Source organism: Sarcophilus harrisii, chromosome 4 (genome assembly GCF_902635505.1).
Source record: "Sarcophilus harrisii chromosome 4, mSarHar1.11, whole genome shotgun sequence".
Lineage (NCBI taxonomy): Eukaryota > Metazoa > Chordata > Mammalia > Dasyuromorphia > Dasyuridae > Sarcophilus > Sarcophilus harrisii.
This window is the reverse complement of record NC_045429.1, coordinates 94,242,027-94,265,262: the sequence shown is the minus strand read 5'-3', so window position 1 is coordinate 94,265,262 and position 23,236 is coordinate 94,242,027. Positions and strand designations below refer to the sequence as shown.

At 40.2% G+C, this 23,236-nt stretch overlaps 1 protein-coding gene across 1 annotated transcript in view; it reads right to left on the bottom strand.

Moving 5' to 3' along the window:
* PKP1 (plakophilin 1) overlaps positions 1-23,236 on the bottom strand; it is a 79,671-nt gene that overhangs the window by 28,187 nt on the left and 28,248 nt on the right. The window contains exons 3-4 of the mRNA XM_031937120.1: positions 2,576-2,970; positions 39-183 (exon numbers count right to left, since the gene is read on the bottom strand). Of these exons, the coding sequence (XP_031792980.1) occupies positions 39-183; positions 2,576-2,970 (540 nt within the window). The remainder of the gene's footprint in view (positions 1-38; positions 184-2,575; positions 2,971-23,236) is intronic.

The following is a 23,236-nucleotide window of genomic DNA, read 5'->3' as shown; positions in this document are numbered from 1 at the left end:
CTCTTGCAGATTCAAGGAGAAAGTAGGTAATTGGTTACCTGTTGCTTGGCAGATTCATCCTGGAAGCAGGTATGCTGGATGTAATAGGCCCCAATAGCCTGATACTTCTCATCCTGAGAGCTCAGGAACTGCACAGCCTTGGGAATAGTCAAGCCACTGCACTCTATGTCTTCACTGCAGATCCTGAGCAAGAGAAGGAGTAAGACATGGGTTACACTGGGCTGGCACAGGACATCAGGGCCTCCAGGCCCTAAAGGACAGCTCTGACATAGCTTCCAGAATCCCATCAGTACCATGGAGAGTCAAGATGGAGGCAGCCAGAGCTGTTGAGCCCGCATTTACACCCCCTTTATTGGTTGGTCATGTCTGATTCCTCATGAATTCATTTGGGGTTTTCTTGGCAAAGATATTGGAGTGATTTGCCATTTCCTCTTCCAGCTTATTTTTTAGATGAGGCAACTGAGGGTTAAGTGACTTGTCCCCAGGATCACACAGCTTCTAAGTGTTTAAGGCAAGATTTGCACTTAAAAAGATGAATTGTCCTGATCCCAGGCCCTGTCTTTTATTCACTTCACCATATAGGTGTCCCTCCCTTGTGGAAACAGTTCCTCTAATATGAAGCTGTCTTTGATGGGAATGCACCCATTGACTGGAATGTCCCCACCCAAGAAGACATGGCTGATCTACCCTCTTCTAGGAAAAGATGACGTTAATTTAGATAATGGTTATAATGAGACTCAGGTCTTGGCTTTGTTCTCTATAAGCACAAGCTAGATTCCATTTAATTTAATAAACATTTATTAAGCACCTCCTACATTCAAGACCATGTGTTTGGCTGAGGACACAAAGAGAAGCATGACTTCATGGAGCCTTGTTGCTTTCCACACTCATAGCCCTCCACAATCTGACTCTGATGTAGCTCTCTCTCTCTCCTTGTCCCCAACTATTCCACTACACCAATCCTCCCGCGAGATAAACTGTTGTCCTCGTGTTTCCCAAATACTGCCTATGTATTCTCCCCTCCCCTCAGCGAATTCTACTCCTGTATCTTAAAGAGCTGTATAAATGCTTGTTCAGTTGTATCTAATTAGTATATCTATCTAAATGCTAGATATTATTATCATTGGAACTAGTTAAGTCCATAATAAATATTTGCTGGTTGAGTGATTGACTTTTTGGATGTTGAAAGTGCCAACTTAATTATAAAGTGATATTCTGATTGTGAGAACAGTAGTTGAGCTTAGAGGAATCTGGACCAAAAAAATAATAATAATAATCAGCAAGTATTTATTAAGCCCCAAGCCTTGTTTTAGGCACTGGGGATACCTATACTATGAATGAAACAATTCCTATTCAAAAAAAGTTCAGAGAGATCCTATCTCAGGGCTAGAGAGGTGCATTCCTCCATTGTTGGGTCATTCTAGAAAAATTCTGTCTGGTTCCAGTTTCTGCATCACTCTCTGCCTCCTCAGGATTTGTGCACATTTGCCTGCCTCACTGCCCTTTGTATTATCTTCATCCATTGCTGTGGATCCCTAAGAAACACATTCCTCCAATATGAATCATTTTGCGCAATAGTCTCCACAAAAACATATTCTCTTTAAAACTTCAGCAGATCTGCGATCTATCCACCAGTGCAAAACATTAAAAACCCAGGGAAATCTATCAGTCATCAGCAACTTCTCTAATTAATAGCAATTTACAGTTTTACTTTTTACTTGTTGGTTCCTGTTCTTTTTTTTTTTTTTCCTATGCCTATATCCTATGTCAGAGTTCTAGGTGAATGTGCTCACTCTTGCTCTCTGTTCCTGACTCTCTGTCTCTCTCTGTCTCCCTCTCTGTGAGTCTCTCTGTGTCTGTCTGTCTATATGTCTGTCTCTTTGTCTCCCTTTCTCTCTATCTCCCTCTCTCCCCCTCCCTCCCTCTCTTTCTCTCTTCCTTCCTTCCTCCCCCTTTCCCTCTCCCTCTCTGTTTTTGACTCTGTCTCTTTGTGTGTCTATCTGTGTCTGCCTATCTGCCTGTCTGTCACAGTCTCCTTTCTGTGTGCATCTCTTTGTTTCTCTGTATCCCTCCTTCCCTCTCTTTTCCTCCCTCTCTGCCCCTCTCCCTTTCTTTTTCCCTTCTTCCCCCTCTCTCCCTCCCTTTCTCCCTTCAAACATCCCTCTCTACCTCTCTCCCTCCATCCCGTCTCTCTGTGTCTCTGTCCTCTCTGTCCTCTCCATCTTTGTCTCTGTCTCTGACTCTCTCTGTCTCTGTCTCTGTCTGTCTCTCTCCCCTTCATTCAGATTTTCAGACCGAGAGTTCCTAAGATCTGAGACTTGTTCACATTAAATTAAGAATTCATAAGGTGCTTGGAATATGTACTCCAAGAGACTGGGATCTTTCTGAAGGCCGATATCTGCCCCATCGGATTAAATGTTTCCTAAGGACAAGAACGGTATCCCTCTGGGATACAGAGGGGGAGCTTCCAAGAACAGGATGTCTTCTGCTCCTTTAACTATCCCTATCATGCCCAGTATAAAATGTTGCATATTGAAAAGTTCAGGACACCTGAGTCTAACTCACTAGCACTTACTTGGAACTAGCCCTTGAGTGGCCAAAGGAGAGGTCCTTATTGCAGGAGATAGGTGGAATGTAGACAGGATCTTGTTTGGATGTGCAGGAAGGAGGGCGCACTGGGCACTTCTTGACAGGCTTCTGACCACTGCAGGTACTGTAAAAGCTGTAGCGATTCTGGGTGGTCTTGTGGCTCTTGTTGCCTGTATAGCCCTTGCGCAGAGTACCCCGGGGGTCACAGTACAGGTCTGGTTCACTCCGACTGGCCTTGATGTTCTGCAGGAAGCATATGTCACTGCCAGGACCAATGGTGTTGCAGTTGCCTCGGTTGTACTGACGGTTCCAGCTCTCCATCTGGCTGTAAGAGCTGAAACGTCTATTATCTGTGTCTCTCTTGAGGGTCCCATTGTAGATCTGATCAGGGAAAGAGAGAAAAACCAGCAGGTTCAATTTCCATTGCCCCAAAACACCCAGAATGAAATTATAAAGTATAATCAGTTCTTCATCAGATACCCCATGATCTGATTGATTATTTACCAGAATGAGTCTATCAGTCAATAAACATTTATTAAGAACTGACTCTGTGCCAGGCACTGTATTAAGTGCTGGGATAATAAGAATAGGTCACTGGGACAAAGAAAAGAGTCGTGTAGGATCATGGATTGAGAGCTGGAAGAAATTTGAGGAAACTGAAATCCAGAGAGTCACAAAGCTAATTAATGGCAAAACCAGGATGAACCCAGAATCTCCAATTTAAAATCTAGTGCCTCTTCCTTGTACCATTTAGCCCCCTTGGATCTCAGTTTCTTTACATGTCAAAAAGAGACCTAGATGATCTCTAAGGAACTTCCAAATCTTAGAATTCTCATGGCTAATCCCAATATATTTTCCCTTAATATCTGCCAAGTATTTAGACTACCTCTCCTTAGAATAATCCGTTTCAATTTCGGGAGCACTTTAGGGTTTACAAAGCCCTTTTACTGTAGCAAACCTGTAATTCAGTATTATCATTCATTTATAATATCATATCATGTTATCATTATCAACTTGACCAGTAAGGTATCTAGAGCCTGGGGAAGTAATCTGGGATTTGCTCAGAATCACAGAGCTATTGCTGGGTTGGAGATGAGATTCAAACCTGGGTCTCCTATTATTTCTGGCTTTAGGAATGGAAGCTTACTTTATGCCATCCATGTCAAATAGAATTAGGAAAATAAAATTGTTATAAGTTGATTCTATGATATATGACAAGGAAGAATAAAAAAGATTTGGGGATTATCTATTTATCTGCATCCCCATCATTAGAACTGACAATTAAGGTTATCATAGATGATAATGCTATAGAGTTTAAAAGTTGGCAAAGTGCTTTACTTCTCATTTGATCGTCTTAACAACTGTGAGGTAAATAGTACAAATTATTGATATCCCCATTTCCGAGGGAAGACACAGGGAAAGTGACTTTCCTATAGCAAATAGCTAGGGGAAAAGAAAGGATTGGTCCTTTTTCTGGGCCAAAAAGAGATCTATCCAACTTCCTGTTGTTGAAAAGGCATTTACCTTGCTTCCTGATTGTAGAGATTAGATAGGTAGGGACAAGAGCATTTGGTGCCACTGATCACCCAATAACTTAAAAGAATATCTCTGATTCCAAGATAAGGCATCAGAAGGGACTTTCCAGTCTACTAGCTAAAATTTAACCCCATCCTAAACCTAGGGCATCTCACCCATAATAATGATAATATGTCAATACCTCGAGGAAAAGTGTGAATACATCCTCATCAGTATAGGTACCTCATCATTAATATGAGTATTTCTTGTTAATATGGATCTTCTTTCTATTAATATTGATGGAAAATTCTCAATGTCTTAGGGCATGGCCTTCATGAGTTGTGATACTCCCCATCCCCAATTCCTCCACCTCTCTCCCTGCCATAAATATCTATTCTTTCGTGACCAACTTTCTACTGCTGGGCCTTTCTGAGCTTTGCTAGGCTGATCACTGCCAGGTCCAGAGTAGAAACCTTTCTATTCTCTTTTGGGTAAGACCTCATAGAATTTGTGCTCCAGTGTCATAAACATAGGGTTCCTACCTTGTAGTAATGGTATATAATACCAATAGCAACTATAACAACAACCTTAGCAATTCATAACAATGGTGGCTAGAATTATACATTGATAGCTCACCACCCACCATAAACTAATCCTACTATAGAGACCTCAAAATATTCTTGAGAACTTAGCAAAGAAACTTGTAAGACCGAAAGCATTATCATTGACAAAGCTGTTATCCACAATTACCCAAATTTAACATAAAAAAATTTAAAGCAGCATCATAATAGATGCTGCCATAAGTGAATATTTCTATGCTCCAACCTTCATGAAATGAGAAGCTTTCAAAAATCCAGAGCTCTGGTGGGGCATTATGGTATAATGGAGGGAGCTATCTGTCCTTGAAGCCAGGAGGAAAGGAGTTTTGCATACTGAATGATGCTGAACCATTCCCTTGAACTCTCAGTGAAGTTATGGTCAAATAGCATTATCTATCTCTCTACCCATCCATCTATCTATCTATCTATCTATCCATCGTCTATCATCTATCTATCTTTCTATTTGAATTAATACATCAACCATGAAATTAGCAAGAGATAACATTTCAATCTGATTCAGGCCATAATTGGGGGTGCTACGGGCCACAAATAGTCTGTTGGTTGTATGTTTAACACCTAGTTGGGATAACTCTTTAATGTTAGAGAGAGTTCTGGCATGTCTTATGAAATGAAGTTTCCTCACCAGAGTTCCCTCTACTAAATTGGTCTTGCCTCTACAAAATAAATCACAAGTTTAGTCTGTGATTCCTGTCCCTAGTGAATGCTGAAATCTTATGGAAATAAAATGAGGTACATGGTAAACCCCAGTGGAGCGACCCTTGTTCATAAATGAGGTTAGCTTTCAGAATTGGTTCTATGTGGTAAGAGTTGAAAGGTGAAAATGGAAGGGATGACATTAATGTTCTTTTTTTTTTCATTAATCTTCTAACATTACCTATATTATGTAAGCTGGGAACAAATTAAACATTTTTTTGCAAATTATTTTAATCCTTTTAGGCCATTAGCAACACTGATGAGTTCATATTCCTGAAGTCCTGCCCACTACTAGAATTACACTGAGGCTGCTTGTAGAGCCTCTGGAGAAAGCTCACTGATATTATACTTTATAAAGTTTACCACGGGGTTTACACAGCTTTCCCCTCACAACAATCCGATCAAATAGGAAACAGAGGAATTTTTACATTCATTGGGGGAGACAGATACCAATGAAAAATGGTATCCCCCAGGATTTAGGAAGAACCAGTAATCAAGGTCCAGGAATAGAGAGGAACTAGTCACAGCCCTACCCAGTCTTCTTGACAAGGATCCCTAAGGACCTGTATTCTCCTTATTTTAGCTCTTCTATAAGGAAAATAAGAACCTCAATACTACTATGATCAAACTGCTCCAGAGAAGACCAGGCATTTAGGCTTCCAGTAGATCATTGGGAGGAGAGGTAGTGATTTGCTCAAGGTCACACAGCTAGTAAAGAGTTTGAAGCTGGACTTGAACTCAGGTCCTCCTGACTCTAGCAACAGTCCTTTACTCATTGTGCTACTTAGTTGCTCCATGTTTTGAATATTTAAAAATAAACATTTAAAATTTTTTCCCTGTTCCTCTTATCAAAAGTTGTTCTTCAGTGTTTCTTTGGTGGGGAGAGGTAAAGTTCTTGAAGAGAAAGATGTCCTCTTACACAATGGATTCTGATCCCCAGTACTGGCCTTAGCTCATTGTTCAATTCCACCAATATTAATTGTCCTCTGTTATATGGCTAGACAATGGACATGCTCAAGGTTCCTTCTTCATTGTGGTAAAATCCCAGGTTACATCAGCATCCTTCCATCTTGACCTTAGTAGACAGACTAAAACAACCTGGACTGAATTCTGGTCAAGCCGAGTCAAAACATAGTCATTAATATTAATTAATGGAGCTACTGTACATAAATACCTTTTGGTTGTGTTCTTCCCTTCATCTTCTCTTCTCTTTCTTAAACCCAAAGACTTAATTCCTGATTGGTCAATCCAGGATTTATTCTTTTAGGGGCTCCCATTTAGAGAGACAAGGTTCTCCTCAATTCTCTCTACCAAATTATTTTCCTTCTGAGATATTAAAATGTAAGTAGCTTGCCTTTTGTGTATTCCTGAAGCCTAGCAGAATGCCTTATATACAGTAGGCATTCAATAAATGTGTCTTGATTGATTTCAAAATGAGAATAGAGACAAAGAGAAAAGCTAATGTATGGAATCTCAAGTTTATGGACGTGTCTGGATAAACCAAATGGAATAAACAATCTGGAAGGTGGGTCCTGAGGTCAAGAATTTCTCAATGAAGCAAAAAACCAGTACCCAATAAATCACTGCCACTACTACCCCTACACTGCCAAGATTAATTGATCCCATCTCCCCAATAGCTCCTCTCTTCTTCATTTATGCACCTGCCCTGCTCAGTTCATGTCTTCAAGATCTTCTCTGGCCAATAAAAAATTGAAATATCTCTTAATCACTACCTGATTCCAGTATCCTCTCATCTCCAAAATAGGGCTTATAGAATCATTTTTATAGGTTTGACCTCTCAAAAATTTTCAATGGCTCCCTATTGAATCTAATATTTAAAACAAAATACATTTTTAAAAAGATGGTCTGGTACCAGGCCATCTTTCTAGATCTATTTCACATTTTCCTTCCTTTCTATACTCTGTGTTCTGATCAAACTGATCTACTTCTATTCTTCAAGCTAAGGGTCCCGTCTGCCATTTCTGTCTTTGCTGCTTCCCATTCCTGAAATACACTCACACTCTCAATCCCTCAGCATCCTTCAAGGTTAGCCCAAATGTCACTTTCGTGGGAAATCTTTCCTGATCCTACTAGTCATCAGTGCTCTCTCTCCCTTAGAATTATATTACCTTGATTTTTCTATTTATATGTTGCATTCCCTAGTTAGCTTTATGAGGACAGAGACTATTTGTCATTGTATCCCTAACACCTACTATGGCACTTAATTAGTGTTTGTTGATGGATTAATTTGAACAAAAGTGAGCCTATGTTTGGTTCATCATGGCAGAATCAACCCATCCAAAATAATTTCAGTGAATCCCACTTATACTGATTCCCAAAGTCTAACAAAGATTTATCAGAAAATAATTCTCTCAAGCCCCCTTCCCTTGGTGAAGCCCCTAGTAATCAGACCCATTGAATTGATATTATTCCCATCACTATAACCCACCCCAACCCTGGCATCTGGAAGGAACAAAGGGGCTTATTTTCAGAGACTTGGTAAGATTTATAATGATTCTGCTAAGAAAGTTAAGGTGAATAGTTGAGAAAAAGAGGTAATAGTGAAATGTCTTCCTGCCAAAAGAGGAGGAGCCTCTCATACCACTGAAAATGGATAAAAAAAAAAAAAAAAAAGAATGGGAATAGTATAGTGTGGTTAGGGCTCTGATATTCTACTCCTTCCTATTTAAATGACATATATCTTTATTTAAAGAGCATGAAAAAATGCAAGGCAGAGGAAGACAGATAATCTACAGCTTAGTCATTGGACTACCCACTGTGAAGGACACTCACTGACAGAAGGCAACCATAGCCTTTCCTTGTTTGGGCATCCTGGTTGCAATGAGGTGGGCTTGTAGGGGGTATGAATGAGGCAATTCAAGCATTCCTTACTCTTAATGACACAGATGACAGTTGTGGGAAGCTTGCTATGAGAAATAATCTACTTATCTCAGAGAACAAAGGACAATGAGACACAGAACATATTCCATTTTAACACCCAGGAGCCAAGTTCCACGAGGAGGAGCCCTACAAAGCTGGAGGCTTTGGGAACGGAACTGTCCACCACTTTTTTTCCCATGAGCTTTTAAGACTTCTCTAGATCAGATCTGCTCTGACTTGCTCTCAGACTGAAGGATCAACATCCTGCCTGAGAAAACTTCTCCACGCAGGTGGTGACTTAGGATTCACCTTTCTGAAGATGAGCTGGGGCCAAGTCCAGCAGCCCAGAACTCGCCCTTCCATCCAGCATGTGCTGGAGTTAGGCAATCACCAGGTAATTCCCCCTTCCAGACCAAGTCATCTGTGGCTCCCTCATTCATTCTTTTCTTTGATCTCCTGTGGGAGAGTCTTATCTCTGACTATCTGCTTAGAGAAACAGAAGACCAAAGCTGTGGCTTCAACTCACAGATATCAGCAGCCTGGAGGATTGGAGGATGGGTTCCAAAACCAGATACTGAGTCCAAAATTCAGAAGCCACAAACCCTTAACCTTGTGATTTATGTATGGTCTTTCCTTCCCACCCTCCCATCCATCTCTCTCTCTCTCTCGTATAATACAATGCATGCTCACTCTGGAATCAAAGGGTCTGCATTCAAATCCTTCCTCTGAGATGTATTACCTGTCTGAACTTAGGCAAGCACTTAACTTCCCTAGCCCTCAGTTTCCTCATCTGGAAAATGAGATGGTTGCACTAGTGGATGGCCAATGTCCTTTCCAGCTCTAAATCTCTCAGACACAAGGCTGGTACCCAGGTTGAATATATTCAAGCAATCCCCAGTTTTCTTCTTCTTCACCAACCAGTCACCCCAACTGGAGATAATAAAGGAGGAGAAACAACGGCCACAGAAGTAAAGATAAAGCTTCTGAATTTCCTGAATTTTGAACAGTGAGTAGAAGTGTAATCTAATCTGGAAAGAACCCAGGGTAATAGCAAATAGAAACTGTAGCTTCTAGTCCAAGCTCTACCATGAAATGTAACTCTTTGTAGATCAATTCACTTCTCGGCTTCAGTTCCCTCATTTATAAAATGAGACTGTTGGACTAGCATTCTAGGACTCTAAGTAACTCCTCTGCAAATGTTTTAAAAAAATATGCAATTAATCCTCCTCCTCCTCCAGGTCTGTGAGAGTCATACCAGCCAGCAGTCACACCCAACCTTCTCCATTCCTTTCCTGGGAGCAGGTGGCTGGAAGGAAAGCCAACAGCTCCCGAACTGCATGTTAAAAGTCTTTAATAGAACTGCAACAGGGAATCCCATTGTTTTCAGTCAATGGCACCTGGGGAGTATCATCTCTGACAACTCACTGAGAACTCCATGTTCTCATTATCTCTGAACAAGCCTCTCATTACAATTATGCTCTTCTGAATGGTAAGAGAAATAGCTAAACGCACTTCTAGGTCACAGCACGTGTGGATTACATACAAGGAATTTGGACAGGTAGAATATAAACTCCTTGAGATTAGGGATCTTCTCCTTAACAAATACTTGTTGATTGGGCACCATTCTGGTGGCCTGTAGGACAGAGGACATGGGTGATTGGGAATGGAAAGGTAGAAAACCAGCTGTGATATTTTATTTCCACCTAATGTAGCATGATTTCCAGTGAATTACTGAAGATGTCACCAGTCCCCAAGAAGATAAACTGAGCTATTTAGACATCATGGACACTGGTCATCCAGTACAATGTAAGCTTTTTGAGGGTAGGGACCATTTTGGTTTTTTTGTCTCCCTAGAATATTATATAGTGCCTTACACATTCATTGAAGTATATTGACTTATGGGAACTGATCATCCATCTCTGAGAGCAGGAGTTCACCAGTTTTGCTTAGCTCACCCAAGCCATATATTGGGATTAAAAAATCATAAATTTAAAAAGAAAAATTCTCCTTTTCTTTAACCTCAAATCTCTCAACACTCAAGTATGGAGGGACTCAGGATATCTGTTCAGACAGGCCCAGTGCTCATACAGAGACATGATGAATCTTAGGTTCCAACAAGGCTGAGAGGTTTCTACTAACCAGGCCTTTCCTACCCCAGACAACTATCTAATCCATCTGAAATCTGTAATAATTGCCACATTCAACTTTCCCAGCTTTCTTCTTGAAGGCTATAATGACGATGGCGTCTTGGAAATCTAAGGATTTCCATTTCCTCAGAGCTCAATATTTGGAGAAAAAGCCCATGTAGGTAGGGGTAAAGACAGCATCTTCTGACGTTGTCTTAATCTCGTATCAATGAGACTCTCTAGATAGCTTGCCAGCTTCCCTGTGTATTAGATTGAAAGCTCCTTAAGGATAGAAATTAGCTTTTTTCCCCCTTATTTTTATTCCCAGAATTTAGTATTGTGATTAACATATAGTAGGTACTTAATAAATATTTATTGACTATAAGTTTGAGATCATATCAGCAGTATCCTAAGAGATAGGTAATAGTATGATATCTTTTGATAGAGGCTGATAGGAGATATGGTGCATAGAAAGTACTAGGCCTGAAATCAGATCTGAATTTAGATCTCACCTCAGACACATAACTAGCTGTGTAATCCTAAACAAGTCACTAAAGTCCCGTCTGCCTCAGTTTCCTCAGCTGTAAGATGAGGATGATAATAGCACCTATTTCTCAGGGTTGTTATGAGGATCAAATTAGATAATATTTATAAAACCTGACACATAGTAAGCACTTCATAAATGGTTGTTTCCCTTCTTCCTTCCTTTGTGAGACTGGCAGGCAAGATGTGATGTCATGTCATGTTGGGGGCTATATCAAGTATGTAAATGTATAACAGTCCCAGCTATCTCCACTTCCCTGAAAGAGGTAGGGTATATCAGATATAGCAGTAAAGACAAAGCAGTGTCAGCTTTTATAAGTGCAGCCCCCAGTCCATGAACTGGGCTGACTAGTTTGACTGAAAGATGATGATTGGAATGGTCCTCAGAATAACTCCATCTAAACATCCAGAGATGGGAGTCATGGGAAAAGGAAAATTGCTTTCAGCTTACAGTTGAATGGCCTGGGTTTAACTCTTCTGAGCTCAGCTTTTCCTTTCCCTTCATGCACATATATTCCATTCTTTATGGGAGTTTTTTAAATGGTAGTTTGTTTTGACATCTAATGTCTCCTCAGATAGCTTCATCAATAATGCCACCAATAACCCTTATTAACTGGATGAGATCCCCAATCCTGAGGTCCTTCTGGCCCTCACCTAATCAGGTCTTCTGCACATTGTCACAGAACTTCTTTAGGCAAGAATATCTACAGTGAATGACAAAGAAGAACAGGATTCTCAGGCAGATTCCCCACAGGAATAGAAATGAGATAGATTATTTAGAGGAGTGAAGAAAAGACAGAAGTAGCAATCGAAGTAGCACCACCAAAATGATATTCAATGGGTTCAACAAATACAAAAGACAGTAGAAGCATATCAATTTGTCCCTGGACCATTTCCACCTAGGTTCTATCAAATATAAAGATGAGAAAAATGAAATAATGGTAGACATTTATGCAATGCTTTAGGGTCTGCATTTTATAAACATTGTCCTATAAATTACTCTTCTGGGGAGAGGGATGTGTCTGGATCAGTGATTTTATCAGCCTAAGAAACTAGTAGGACAGTGAGATTTCTCAGTGGTTAGATTACCAGTCTTGGAATGGGAGAGACCTCAGTTCAAACGTAGTCTCAAACACTGGCTGTGTGAACCTGGACAAGTCATTTAATTAATTAATTGAGTTTGCCTTAATTTATTGAAGAAGAAAATGGCAAACTTCTACAGTATCTTTGCCAAGAAAATTCTATGGACAGTATGGTTCATGGGATCATGAAGAGTTAGATGTGACAGAATGACCTAAAAACAAAAAGAAACTAGTAATGTAGAAACTCCTTCCACTGATGCAAATCCTTTTTTTTTTTTTTTTAGGACAATTTAATAATTTATATAATGGAGAGATTTACTGGGACCAAATGGATCCATGTTTGGTCCCAGGGCTGAATGAGACTATTGTCTCAAAGGATCCAGCCACAAATCCTTTTTAACTTAGGTCCACAATTTCTGAAGATATCAAAAAATCTTAGTCTTTTGCTTTGCCAAGATCATACAACTAGGCTATGTCAGAGGCAGAAAACAGATTTCTTGACTCCAAACCCAGATGAACTTCTACCCTCTCTCCCATGCTGTTTCTGAGGCATATCCTATTGTTTTTGTTATTCCCATTTAACTGAAGAACAAAATGGGGCTCAAAGAAAATGTTGACTTGTCCAAAATCACTTAGCTAGCACTTATCAGGTTCAAGATTTAAACAGAGGCCTTTTTATGTCCAAAGTCCAATACTCCACCCCCTATTGTTCTTTTCCATTGTGGATCATTCTGCACAGTCATGAAAGCTAAGAGCTCTGAACAGCCTTTGGCATCCAGCAATAGACGGACTTTTGTGAGTGAAGATCTCCCAGAATCCTGGACAGAAGGAGGCTCATCAAACCCGGCTCAAGCTGGAAATCAAAAGCCAGTCTGTGCCAGTGTTCAATATTCATCTAGGTGAAAGACCTGTTGGCTGAGCCTCAGTTTTCCAGTCCCACTCCCACACAGATATCGATCGTTCTCTGTAGCGTCACTTTTGAATACAAAGGACAACGAAACACACACACCCGTCTGGTTCTCATATATGCTAATGGGAAACAGCAGCCTCCAGAAAAGCCCAGGATCTGGATGACCTATAGTGACATGGCTGGATGGCTCACGAGCTCAGCCTGAGAATTCCAGCTTGTTTGGAAATAAAGCTGGCACACTCCGACAGGTACAGTTCTAGCCGGAGGGTGAAGGCTTGGAGGACCCATAGGGAGCTCAGCACTATGTTCACATACATGTGTTTCTTCAGCCCACAAGTGTCAGGACAATCTTCAAGGAGGCATGGAGCCTGGCACTGTGGATGCTGGTCCCTCTCTGAGTTACTCTTTAACACAGAGTTTTCCCTCAGCTCTCCCCTTAATTCTAGCCTTCTACTTATCTGTTTACCTAGTTCTTCATGGGCAACTCATTCTATTCCTATAAATATCCCTTCTTTTTTTCCCATTCTTTTGTTTCTTCTAGGAATGGAAAGATGAACCAGAATGGCTCATTTTGCATTTTGCTTTATAAAGCACTCTCCTCAAAATAGTATTATTTCAGTCCAATTTTTACCAATAAGGAAAATGAACTGAGAATGGGAGCCCAGAGACAGAATCTGCACCTTCCTGATTCTCCTTACACAATGGGATTCCCAGTCTTTTCTCTCACCATTCACTAGCCATTCCTGTTCCTAACTCTGTCACTGCTCATACTGTTCATCAATCTGGATAACTATCTTCTCACTCCTCTCTGCTCATTCAATCCCATGGTCCATCCTTTCCCCCAGAAAGCTTCTTGTGGCTAACTCTAAGAACCCTAATGATCATTGCCTTCTCAGACTCCCTATAAAGAGAGTCTATATTGCAAAAATGAGCACTCAGTGATAGAAAGCCTTGTATTGTTGTCTATTTTGTGCAGGTATACCTCATTTCCCCAACTAGATTCTGAACTCCCCATGGGCAAAGACATTTCCCCCACATCTCTTATAGTGCCTAATACAGTGCTGATGTTCCATATTACTTGTTGACTCATCTTGAGAATTTGTGTGCCATGGGCAGAGGGTTATATGGACTGCAGGCAGGACTTGGAGTCTCCCAGCTTCACAATGATGGAAATAAGGGTAATCCTGTTGACAAGTTTATAAGGATATTATCAATTGGCTCTTGAAATAGATCAAATTCTTTCCTTCCCTCTGCAATGAATCAGCTACTCCCCTCTCCTTTGCTTTTTGACCTATCCAATTGAAATGGTTTGGGTAAAACATGGCCAACATTTCTGGCCATATCCACCCCAGGTCTCTGGTTATCTAACCAGCAGCCCAAATGCCTATTGTGGCAGACCCAGGTGAAAAGACTCTGTGTGTGTGTGCAGCCCAGTGATTAGCCCATTTGAAAATAAGCTTTTGCCAGCAAGGTGTGGCCTGCTAAACAGGCTAGCAGCAAGACACACCCTGCTCTTCCTGATAGAGTCACACACCCCAGCAAAGCACTCAACAACGGACATTTTCAGGAACATAAGTCTTCCAAAATGCAGGCTTACACACATCCTGTCTGTTCCACACAGGTTAAGTGTGCGATTCAAAAGCCTCTCTCATGAGACTCTCTCATCACTCTCCTTTTTCCCACAGATGAAAGAAAAAAGACATAATTAATTGTGTCATGAAGATTAAGGCATGTTTTCTACCTCATTCGGATGACTCCACCTCCTAAATCTTCCTTGCAAGGTTTCTAGCACAGGAATATATACAATATGAGGTTCAGTTCTATTAAGTTCAGTCATCTCTGACCAGTTGGGATTTTTTATTATTATTTTTTTTTTTTAGCAAAGACTGGAGTGGTTTGACGTTTCTTTCCCCAGCTCATATTATAGATGAGGAAACCGAGGCAAAATGGAATAATTGACTTACCCAGGGCCATACAATTAGTGTCTGAGACTGCATTTGAACTCATGAAGTCTTGAACTCATGGTCTTCCTGATTCTAAGTCTAATGCTCTATCTACTGCACCACCTAGTTGATTTAATTGTCTAAGATTGGATGGTCTCTAAGACTACTTTTCGGTCTAAGGCTCATAAAATCATATTTAAGAGCAATCTCAGAGACAATCCAATCTAACCCTTGTCTTGAGTTTAGTTGGTCTAAAGTTTGTTTATTTTTAAGCTCAACTCATCTCTACCTATAACCAATCAATAAGTGTTTATTAAACATTTAATGTGTACTGAACACAAGTTTTGTGGACATAACAGGAGGAAAAAAAGTGCCTGCCCTCAAAGTGTTTATGCTCTAATATAAGCTTCTTCAGGGCAGGGACTGTTTTATTTATGTCTCTGTACACCCAGTACCTGATACATAGGAAGTACCTTAATCAATGGCTTATTGCATTCAACAACACATAAGTAAATGATTATCCTAACTTCTCTATTGTCTCAACTGCCAGACAGGCAATCCTGATTCTCTCCATCATGGCCAAATAAACCAAATCCAACAATCATACTTGACATTTATATAGTAGCTTGGAGATCTATAAAACATTTTACACATATTCTTTCATTAATCCTCATACAGCAACCCTGGGAGATGCAAATTTCTCGTTTTGCAAATGAGGAAACTGAAGCATATAGAAATGAAGTGACAGCGAGGGTCACACAACTCAGGTGTTCTTGATTGCAGGTCCCATGCTCCATTCTCTGTACCACTTAGGACAAAGTTTCTCCTCTAGGCTTAACATCCCCAGTTATTTCAACTGATCTTTGTACATGATTACAAGGTCTTTCATCATGATTGTCCTCTGACACTCTCTAGCTTATTTACACTGTTTCTAAAAGGTGGCATTAAAAAACTGAATACATCATTTTTGGTGAGGTTTCATCAAGGCAGAGTGTGAATTTTTTGTCATTTTTGTCCAACCCAAGCTGCCAAAAAATGATGACTTGTGTTGATCCAAAGTCCACTAAAACTCTCATAGCTTTTTCAGATTAAAAAAAAAAAAAAAGAGGTTAATAGAACCAACTGTTTCCCAATAACATTATTAACAACTCATTTTAAAGTTGTGAAATCTTACCATAACTCTGTTCACCAAATGTCTATCAGTCTAAGAATGCTCCTATGGTGATTACTACCTCTTGCGGTGATTTGGCTAACATTTTCTCAGTACAGTTAAGGGCACGAGGTGGAGTATAACTTTACAAGGCTCTGCGCACAGTAGATACTCAATAAAGTGTTTGCTGATCGCTCCCTAAGCCCAACATTTCCTCCTACTCCTCCTTATTGGGACCTCAGGTGGAGGAGGTGGGGGAAGGAGGGCCAAGTAGATAAGTGTCTAGCCAGCTCTTTCCATGTGCTGATTCAGCTCAAATTGACTTAGAATGGCTAAGCAAAAGGGAAGACACAAGACTGGGGTAAAAGAATACCCATATATTTTGTCATTCATTAAAAGTACATAGAAGATTATGGAAGGACAATAGTGGGCAGGGCATTAAATTAAAATTAAGTATATCTGGCTCAACTACTTACTATGAAAGTAAATTGGAATAAATCACTTAACCTTTCTGAAATTGTTTTCTTTTTTTTTTTTTTTTTTTTATAAATTGGGGATAATATTTACAAGACAAATACTGGGGCAATTGTGAGGAAGGAGTTTTGTAAAATATAAAAGGCTATGTATATGTGAGTTTCTATGAAAATAATATGCAAATAAATTTGGGTATTTGGGAAGTCTTGGAGAGGCCCCACAGTATAATAGAAAGAGCTCTGAATGTGTGGTCAGAAGAGACCTGAGTTCAAATCCTGACCTTGACATATATTATCTGTGTGATATGAGCAAGTCACGTAATTTCTCTGTATCTTATGTAAAATGGGGCTAATCATTTCTGGGCAACCTACCTTAGAGGGTGGTTTTGAAGATTAAAGAAAATTAATATATGAAAAATTGGAAACCTTAAGGTCTTTTACCAACTGTCATTATTTAAGTATTATTGTCATTAATAATAATAACCAACATAAATGCTGTTTTAAGGTTTACCACGTGTGTCATGTGTCAAGCTAACTCTACAAATGATACCTGAACTCTTGCTGAAAGAGTATAAAGGAGAGGTCCAAGAAAGGGCAGCAGCTGCCAGGAAAGAAAGTCAGTATCACAAGGGAGCCATCCGTCACTGACTCAGCACCCTGATAGAGTTGGGGCTAATTTAATGCCCTGAGTCACAGCCGAAGCAACACCATAGCTGAGGGACAGTCAGCCTCCAGAGGGAGATGCTCATCTCCTCCACGAGCCCCCAAGGAGGTAATTATACCTCTGATTCCCACTCTAAATGCCACCTCCTAGAATCAGAGCTCACAGGATCAAAGATCTAGACATAGAAGGAATCTCAGAGGACATCTAGTCCAACCCCCTTATTTTTCAGATGAGGAAAATGAGACCCAGAGAGATATAGCACCTCATCTAAAGTAACATAGGCAATAAGGAACAAAGTTGGGATTTGAACGCAAGTCCTGTGCTTCCACAATCCATGTGCTGGGTAGGACTTCCATGAGAGTTTCTGCCAAATGGAGGTGTGTTATTGGTCTGGGTCTGTCTACAGACGATGGTCAAAGAGCCAGACTTCAAAGGAAGCTTATCTGTGTGCACATGAGTGCATATGTGTGCATGGGTACGTGCTGTCTCACTCCTACTTAACACTAGACTGCTCTCTTCAAGTATATCTTGGGACAACATTTTCTATATCCTTTGCATCTCCTCCCAGCATCACTAAAGTACTTAGTACTGCAATCATTTCCCCTCAAAAAACACCCATAAGTGCATATGGACTGCTTAGAAAGAAGTCTGCATTGAGGTGGTACGGGATAAATCAGACAAGTCATAATACTGAGCTCAAGCAAGGTATAATAAATAGGGTATTAGGCTTGAGATCAGAAGAAGCTGGGTTCAAATTCCACTTAAGACATCCTTAGTTGTATTGCAAGTCTTTGTGTCTCAGTTTCCTCATCTCTAAAATGAGGAGGTAGAACTCCATGGCTTCTAAGTTTCCTTCTAATTATAAATCTAAAATTGTTTGAAATGTTGAGATTTACCCTGGTACTGGCTATTTTTAGCCAAGGTTCCTTTAAAAAATAAAAACAAAAGCCTTTTTAAAAAAGATTTAAGACTTAAAAAAATCTTTAATAAGAAAAAATTAAATAAAAAATAAAAAAATTAAATTTAAAAAATTAAAAAAAAAATCTCTCAAAAAGAAGCCACAGCCTAATAATATTTATCATAGCTACTTCCATGAAATACATGGAGATTGGAAATGGGACCGTTTTCACTAGAAAGTTTAGGTAAATAATTGAATAAAAAAGTCATATGGCCTGAAACACTCAATTACTGAAACCAACGTGTAGGCTCACCAATTAAATTCTTTGTAATTGTTAAGTCTTGTGAAGAACTATTGTGTTCACCTGGAAGATCATGACTCCAGTCATGTTAACCTTTACCTTAGAAAAGACAGCCCTTTGTCCTCTGGGATTCTGCACTCAAGTCTGGCCAATAGGACTATCATATAAAGATTATATTCCTGAATAATTGGGTTAGCCCTGGCAACTAATTTTAGGCTTTCTTCTAGACAGTGTCCCAAACCATGACAGAGTGCAGAGATTGTCTCTCCTAAGAGAATCTCCTCGCTTCATCTCTTACCCCCCAATCTGGGAAGTGTAGTTTGTGTGGCTCTTAGAGGTCTTTACCCACTAGAAAAAATTCTGAGGGCTATAAAAAACTGAAGGGCTAAGGATAAACAGCATGACCACCCAAGTTCTCTTGTTTGATTTTGGAAAGAACAATCCTACCCAAAATGGGCCACTTCAAGCAAGTAAACTTCATGATCTGAATGAAAAAAAAAAAGAGGCAGAATCCAGCCCTCCCTCTTTTAGAAACCTAAAAAAAAAAAAAAGACAAATTTGTTCTCATCTACATCTTTTAATACTACCATAATTTTCACTGGTTACTTGCAAATACTTGTCTCTAACTCAAGTCACCTTCCTAACTTCTTCTAAATTTCTTAGGACCACGAAGAGACTATGACAGGGGCATAAATGAGACACGTGGACTCATTGGGACAAAAAAAGTTCCCAAATCTATGGTTAGGTGATGTCAGAGAAGATATTTGATTGAAGGAAGCTATAGAATTGCATTTCCTGAAGACCATTCCCAAGTCCTGTTTATGAGTTCTCCTATTTGGAGAAAGGAGAGAAAGAAGGAATCTTGGACTTCTGAGATTCAGCAATCCTGTGACTTTTCCAAGATACATACAGCTCTCCAGGAATTTCCTGTTCATTCTGCTCCCTAAGGACTGGATTCTAGTTAGTTCAATTTCCCCAAACAGAGGTTACTTCATTCTGGGAAGCATTATGATAAACTGGACCAATATTCAAGAAGAAAATATTCAAATCTTACCTTAGATACTTAGTAGCTGTGTGTTCCTGGGCAAATTATCCTTATACGATAAATACAAGAGACAAAGTGTATAAAGTACTTTACAAACCTGAGAACTGACTACTGCCCCTCCTCCACTATCCATGTTCCTATCTGGCTCAATCCCACATCTGGGACAATAATTTTGTTCCGAAAGTCCAGTTAAGAAAACTTCCTCCTTTCAGAACATTTGCCAACATTTGAAGAGAGGGCTCTGGGTCTCAGCTGAGGGGTACACAGTGACTATTCAGAACAGGAAGCCAAAGTCTCATTCAGCCCAAAGGGTTCTCCCAGGGGAGACCCCTGAGGAAAGAAATCGCTCCCAATGACTAGACAACTGAGTGTTTCAACATGAAGGGAGGAGCTGTTGGATGGGTCCTCCATAGCTTATGTAATGGAGCACTTCTATACACACAGACATATCCCAACACATACCTATGGACATACACATTTACATGCATGTACATGTACATATATACGGTAGTATTATAAGTATTTAGCCCGAAGCAGGCCAAGTAAGTATTGACCTTTAAAAGCTTTCCCAGTCACTTAATAAATTCACCTTCAAACTGTCTTTATAGAGGAGACATTTTGGGTCTGGGCTGCCCTGGAGGGCTCTCCATTGGTTTCTTTGCACCAAAACTAAATGTTGCTACAGTGAAAATGTCAGGTCTAAAACACCAAACTTCCTTCTGGCTCCTAGAAAAACCCTGAGGGATTGTATATAATAATACCTCACATTTCATAGTCTACAAAGTACTTCAGATACATTTTCCCATTTGAAGCTTACAACAAAGGTGAGTACTGTTATTATCCCAATTTGACAAATGAAAAAACTGAGTCTCAGAGACTGAAGTGACTTACCCTGGCAACATAGTGGATATCTGAGACAGAGTATGAACTTGGACCTTCTTGACTCCAAGGTTACTACTATGATTATAAGATTATAGGACTGCTGCTAGGCTCCTCAGAGACCCTTCATTTTACAGATAAGGAAACTGAGAACCAACTGGTAGAAGTAAATTTGAATCAGTACTCCTGATTCCAAAGCCATGGCTAATTTTTTTTTCACTTTATCACACTCTCATATTAAGCTGCCTCTGGTGAAAGGGGAGGAAGCACCAACAGTTACTTGATCCTTCCCTTCCTGGCTACTATTGAAGGACTGTAGAATACCTTTCCATGCTGATCTTTAGAATAACATGAAACTCAACCATCAGGTATGATTTCACTTCAAACCTGTGAAGAGATAGTGACCTCTGAAGAAGCTCATCTGACCCAGGGAGCCCTTGAGTTAGATGGGGTCAGGCCATAGAGAAAAGGGCAGAGAAAAGCCTAAGACTGGCTGCTGGTCTTTCCCAACCCCTCACCTCTCCCCCACCCATCCACATTTGAGCAGACCAGACCAGACAGAGAAAACTAAGGAGTCACACCTTAGAATGGTAATTGAGGCTGAGAGGTATGACTCACTTGGCATCAGTCAAGTCTTGCTGAGCTCTGCACTGGGCGCACACCCATCGACCCCACACCGAGACTTTCCAGCAGTGAGAGGAGAAGGAAAACACCCTGGCAGAACTCTCTGTGGAGGAATTCAATTATCAGCAATGATTAATCCCTTCTTGGAGGCAGAACACTGTGCTGGGCACTAGGAGGGATTCAATTAAAAAAAAAAAAAATATATATATATATATATATATATATATATGATCCCTGTCCCCGTGGAGCTTATCTAATAGAGAAAGGGTTTCTAGGTTTTATGTCTCAATTTAGAGTGGGCAGAATAGTGGGATCTGAGAACCCTCTCAGAATGCAGAAAAATTTTTAAGATTGAGGCCAGAAAGGAAGGGAAGATGCATTGGAGGCAAGTTTCCTGTATTTTTGGTCATGTTAGTAGTGATTCCCTGAAAAAAACTAGCAAATAATCTTCCACTCTAATGTATTAAATAAGAAATTTGTATTGTCCAAAATGTTTTCTATATGTGATCGCCTTTCAGTATGATGACAGATCTAATCGCCTCCATTTTGTTCCAAAATTTCTCTGATCCTGCATTATCTAAAGAGCACTCTGTTCTTTCAGATCAATGGGAATATATTACTGTCAATATATTCAAGCCCCCAATTACTGGAAAATCCTACCCTGTAACATCAACATGAATTAGCTCCAAAACCTGGGATGAGGGAGGGAAGGGATAGCACAATGATATTCAGCCAACAATAAATAATTATTTAGTCAAACTGACCAAATAGATACTTGACAGTCTAGGGTTTGAAGGCTGGAAATCTGAACTTGTAGTTAAGGAGGAAAGTTTCAGGGGATTTTCCCAGCCTCCTTCAGGGAAGTCATCCCATCTAAACCAATTCTTCCTATATCCAAATACCATAGCCTTCACTGGGGATGTCAAGTAGAAACTAACTTTGGCTTTGGAACTGGCAGGGCTGGGTTTGAATTCTGGGTTGCCTATCTATTAACTATGTGTCTTGAAGCAAATAATTTTACATTCTGGAGTCCTAATTTCCACATCTGTAAAAGGAGAGGTTTGGACTGAATCTCAAGATTCTAAGATCTTTTGATTCCTTGATCCCAAGCTATCTAAAGTATTTCTGAAGGGGAGTTGGAAGCTCTACTCTCTTCCTGACCCCTCCTAGGTGTCCATGAATGGTATAGGGGATGGAGATGGGGAGCAAAAAAGCCTCCTAGTACATATATGCTTTCTACCTGATCTCATCACTTTGTCTCAAATTTGACCGACTCTGGGCAGGGAGACTGTACAGACAAGCCAGAGCAAGGCCTCTCCCAGGCCCCCAGGGAAGGTGCCCCAGTTCCCGCCCTGGCTGAGGGGTGGGGAGCACCCTACAATAGGCTTATGAAATGGTACTACTTTTCTCTCCACCAAGCCCAGTGACAAAAAGAAAACTTGCAAACAAGCAGAAAAAATACAGGAAAACCAAACAAGGAATCTCTCCCTCTCCTCAACTCTTTTCTCTCCTTCATTTTTCCTTCTTTCTCTTTAACTCTTGATACATTTTCCTGATAGCCTTGACTTTGCCACTTCTAGAGACTACAAATACCTGACTGAGTGCCCCAAACATTCTTAGGAACTTGTCTTCTCCTCAGCTGTCTTACACAAAAGTTTTTTGGGGGGACAAAGTTGAGGAGATGGCAAAAAAGAGATAGAAAGTAAGAGAAATTTACTGGGCAAAAAAAAGTGCAAGGCTAGGTATCAGGAAACTTGAGATCTAGTCATAGTTCTGCCATTGATTTTCTTTGTGACTTTGGACAAGTCCCTGTTCCTTAATCAGCCTGCTCCCTCATCTGTAAAATGGCAATGTGTAAGTTTCATAGCTGGAAAGAACTTTATAGACCAATATGACCCCTTCCAGAAAAGCTGTTGCTGTTCAGTCATTTTAGGTACATCTGTCTCTTTGTGATCCCATTTGGGATTTTCTTGGCAAATTCTGGAGTGATTTGCTATTTCTATCACTAGCTCATTTCACAGTTGAGGAAACTGAGGCAGACAGGGTTAAGTGACTTCCCCAGGGTCACAGCTAGTGTCAAAGAGAGACAATGAAAAGGGTAAAAAAATGGTGTTTTGCCATTTTTAAGGAGCTATTACAACATAGAGTTAGAGTCAAGTCTCCCCATCTTAAAGCTATTTGTAGATGAAGGAAATAAAACTAAACCAAAATGTCAAATTACTATTAGCCTGGCTGAGAAAAGTAAGGAATGAGAATTTCTACTTTGTCATCTCAAAGTATGAACCAAGTCACTGATCCCTT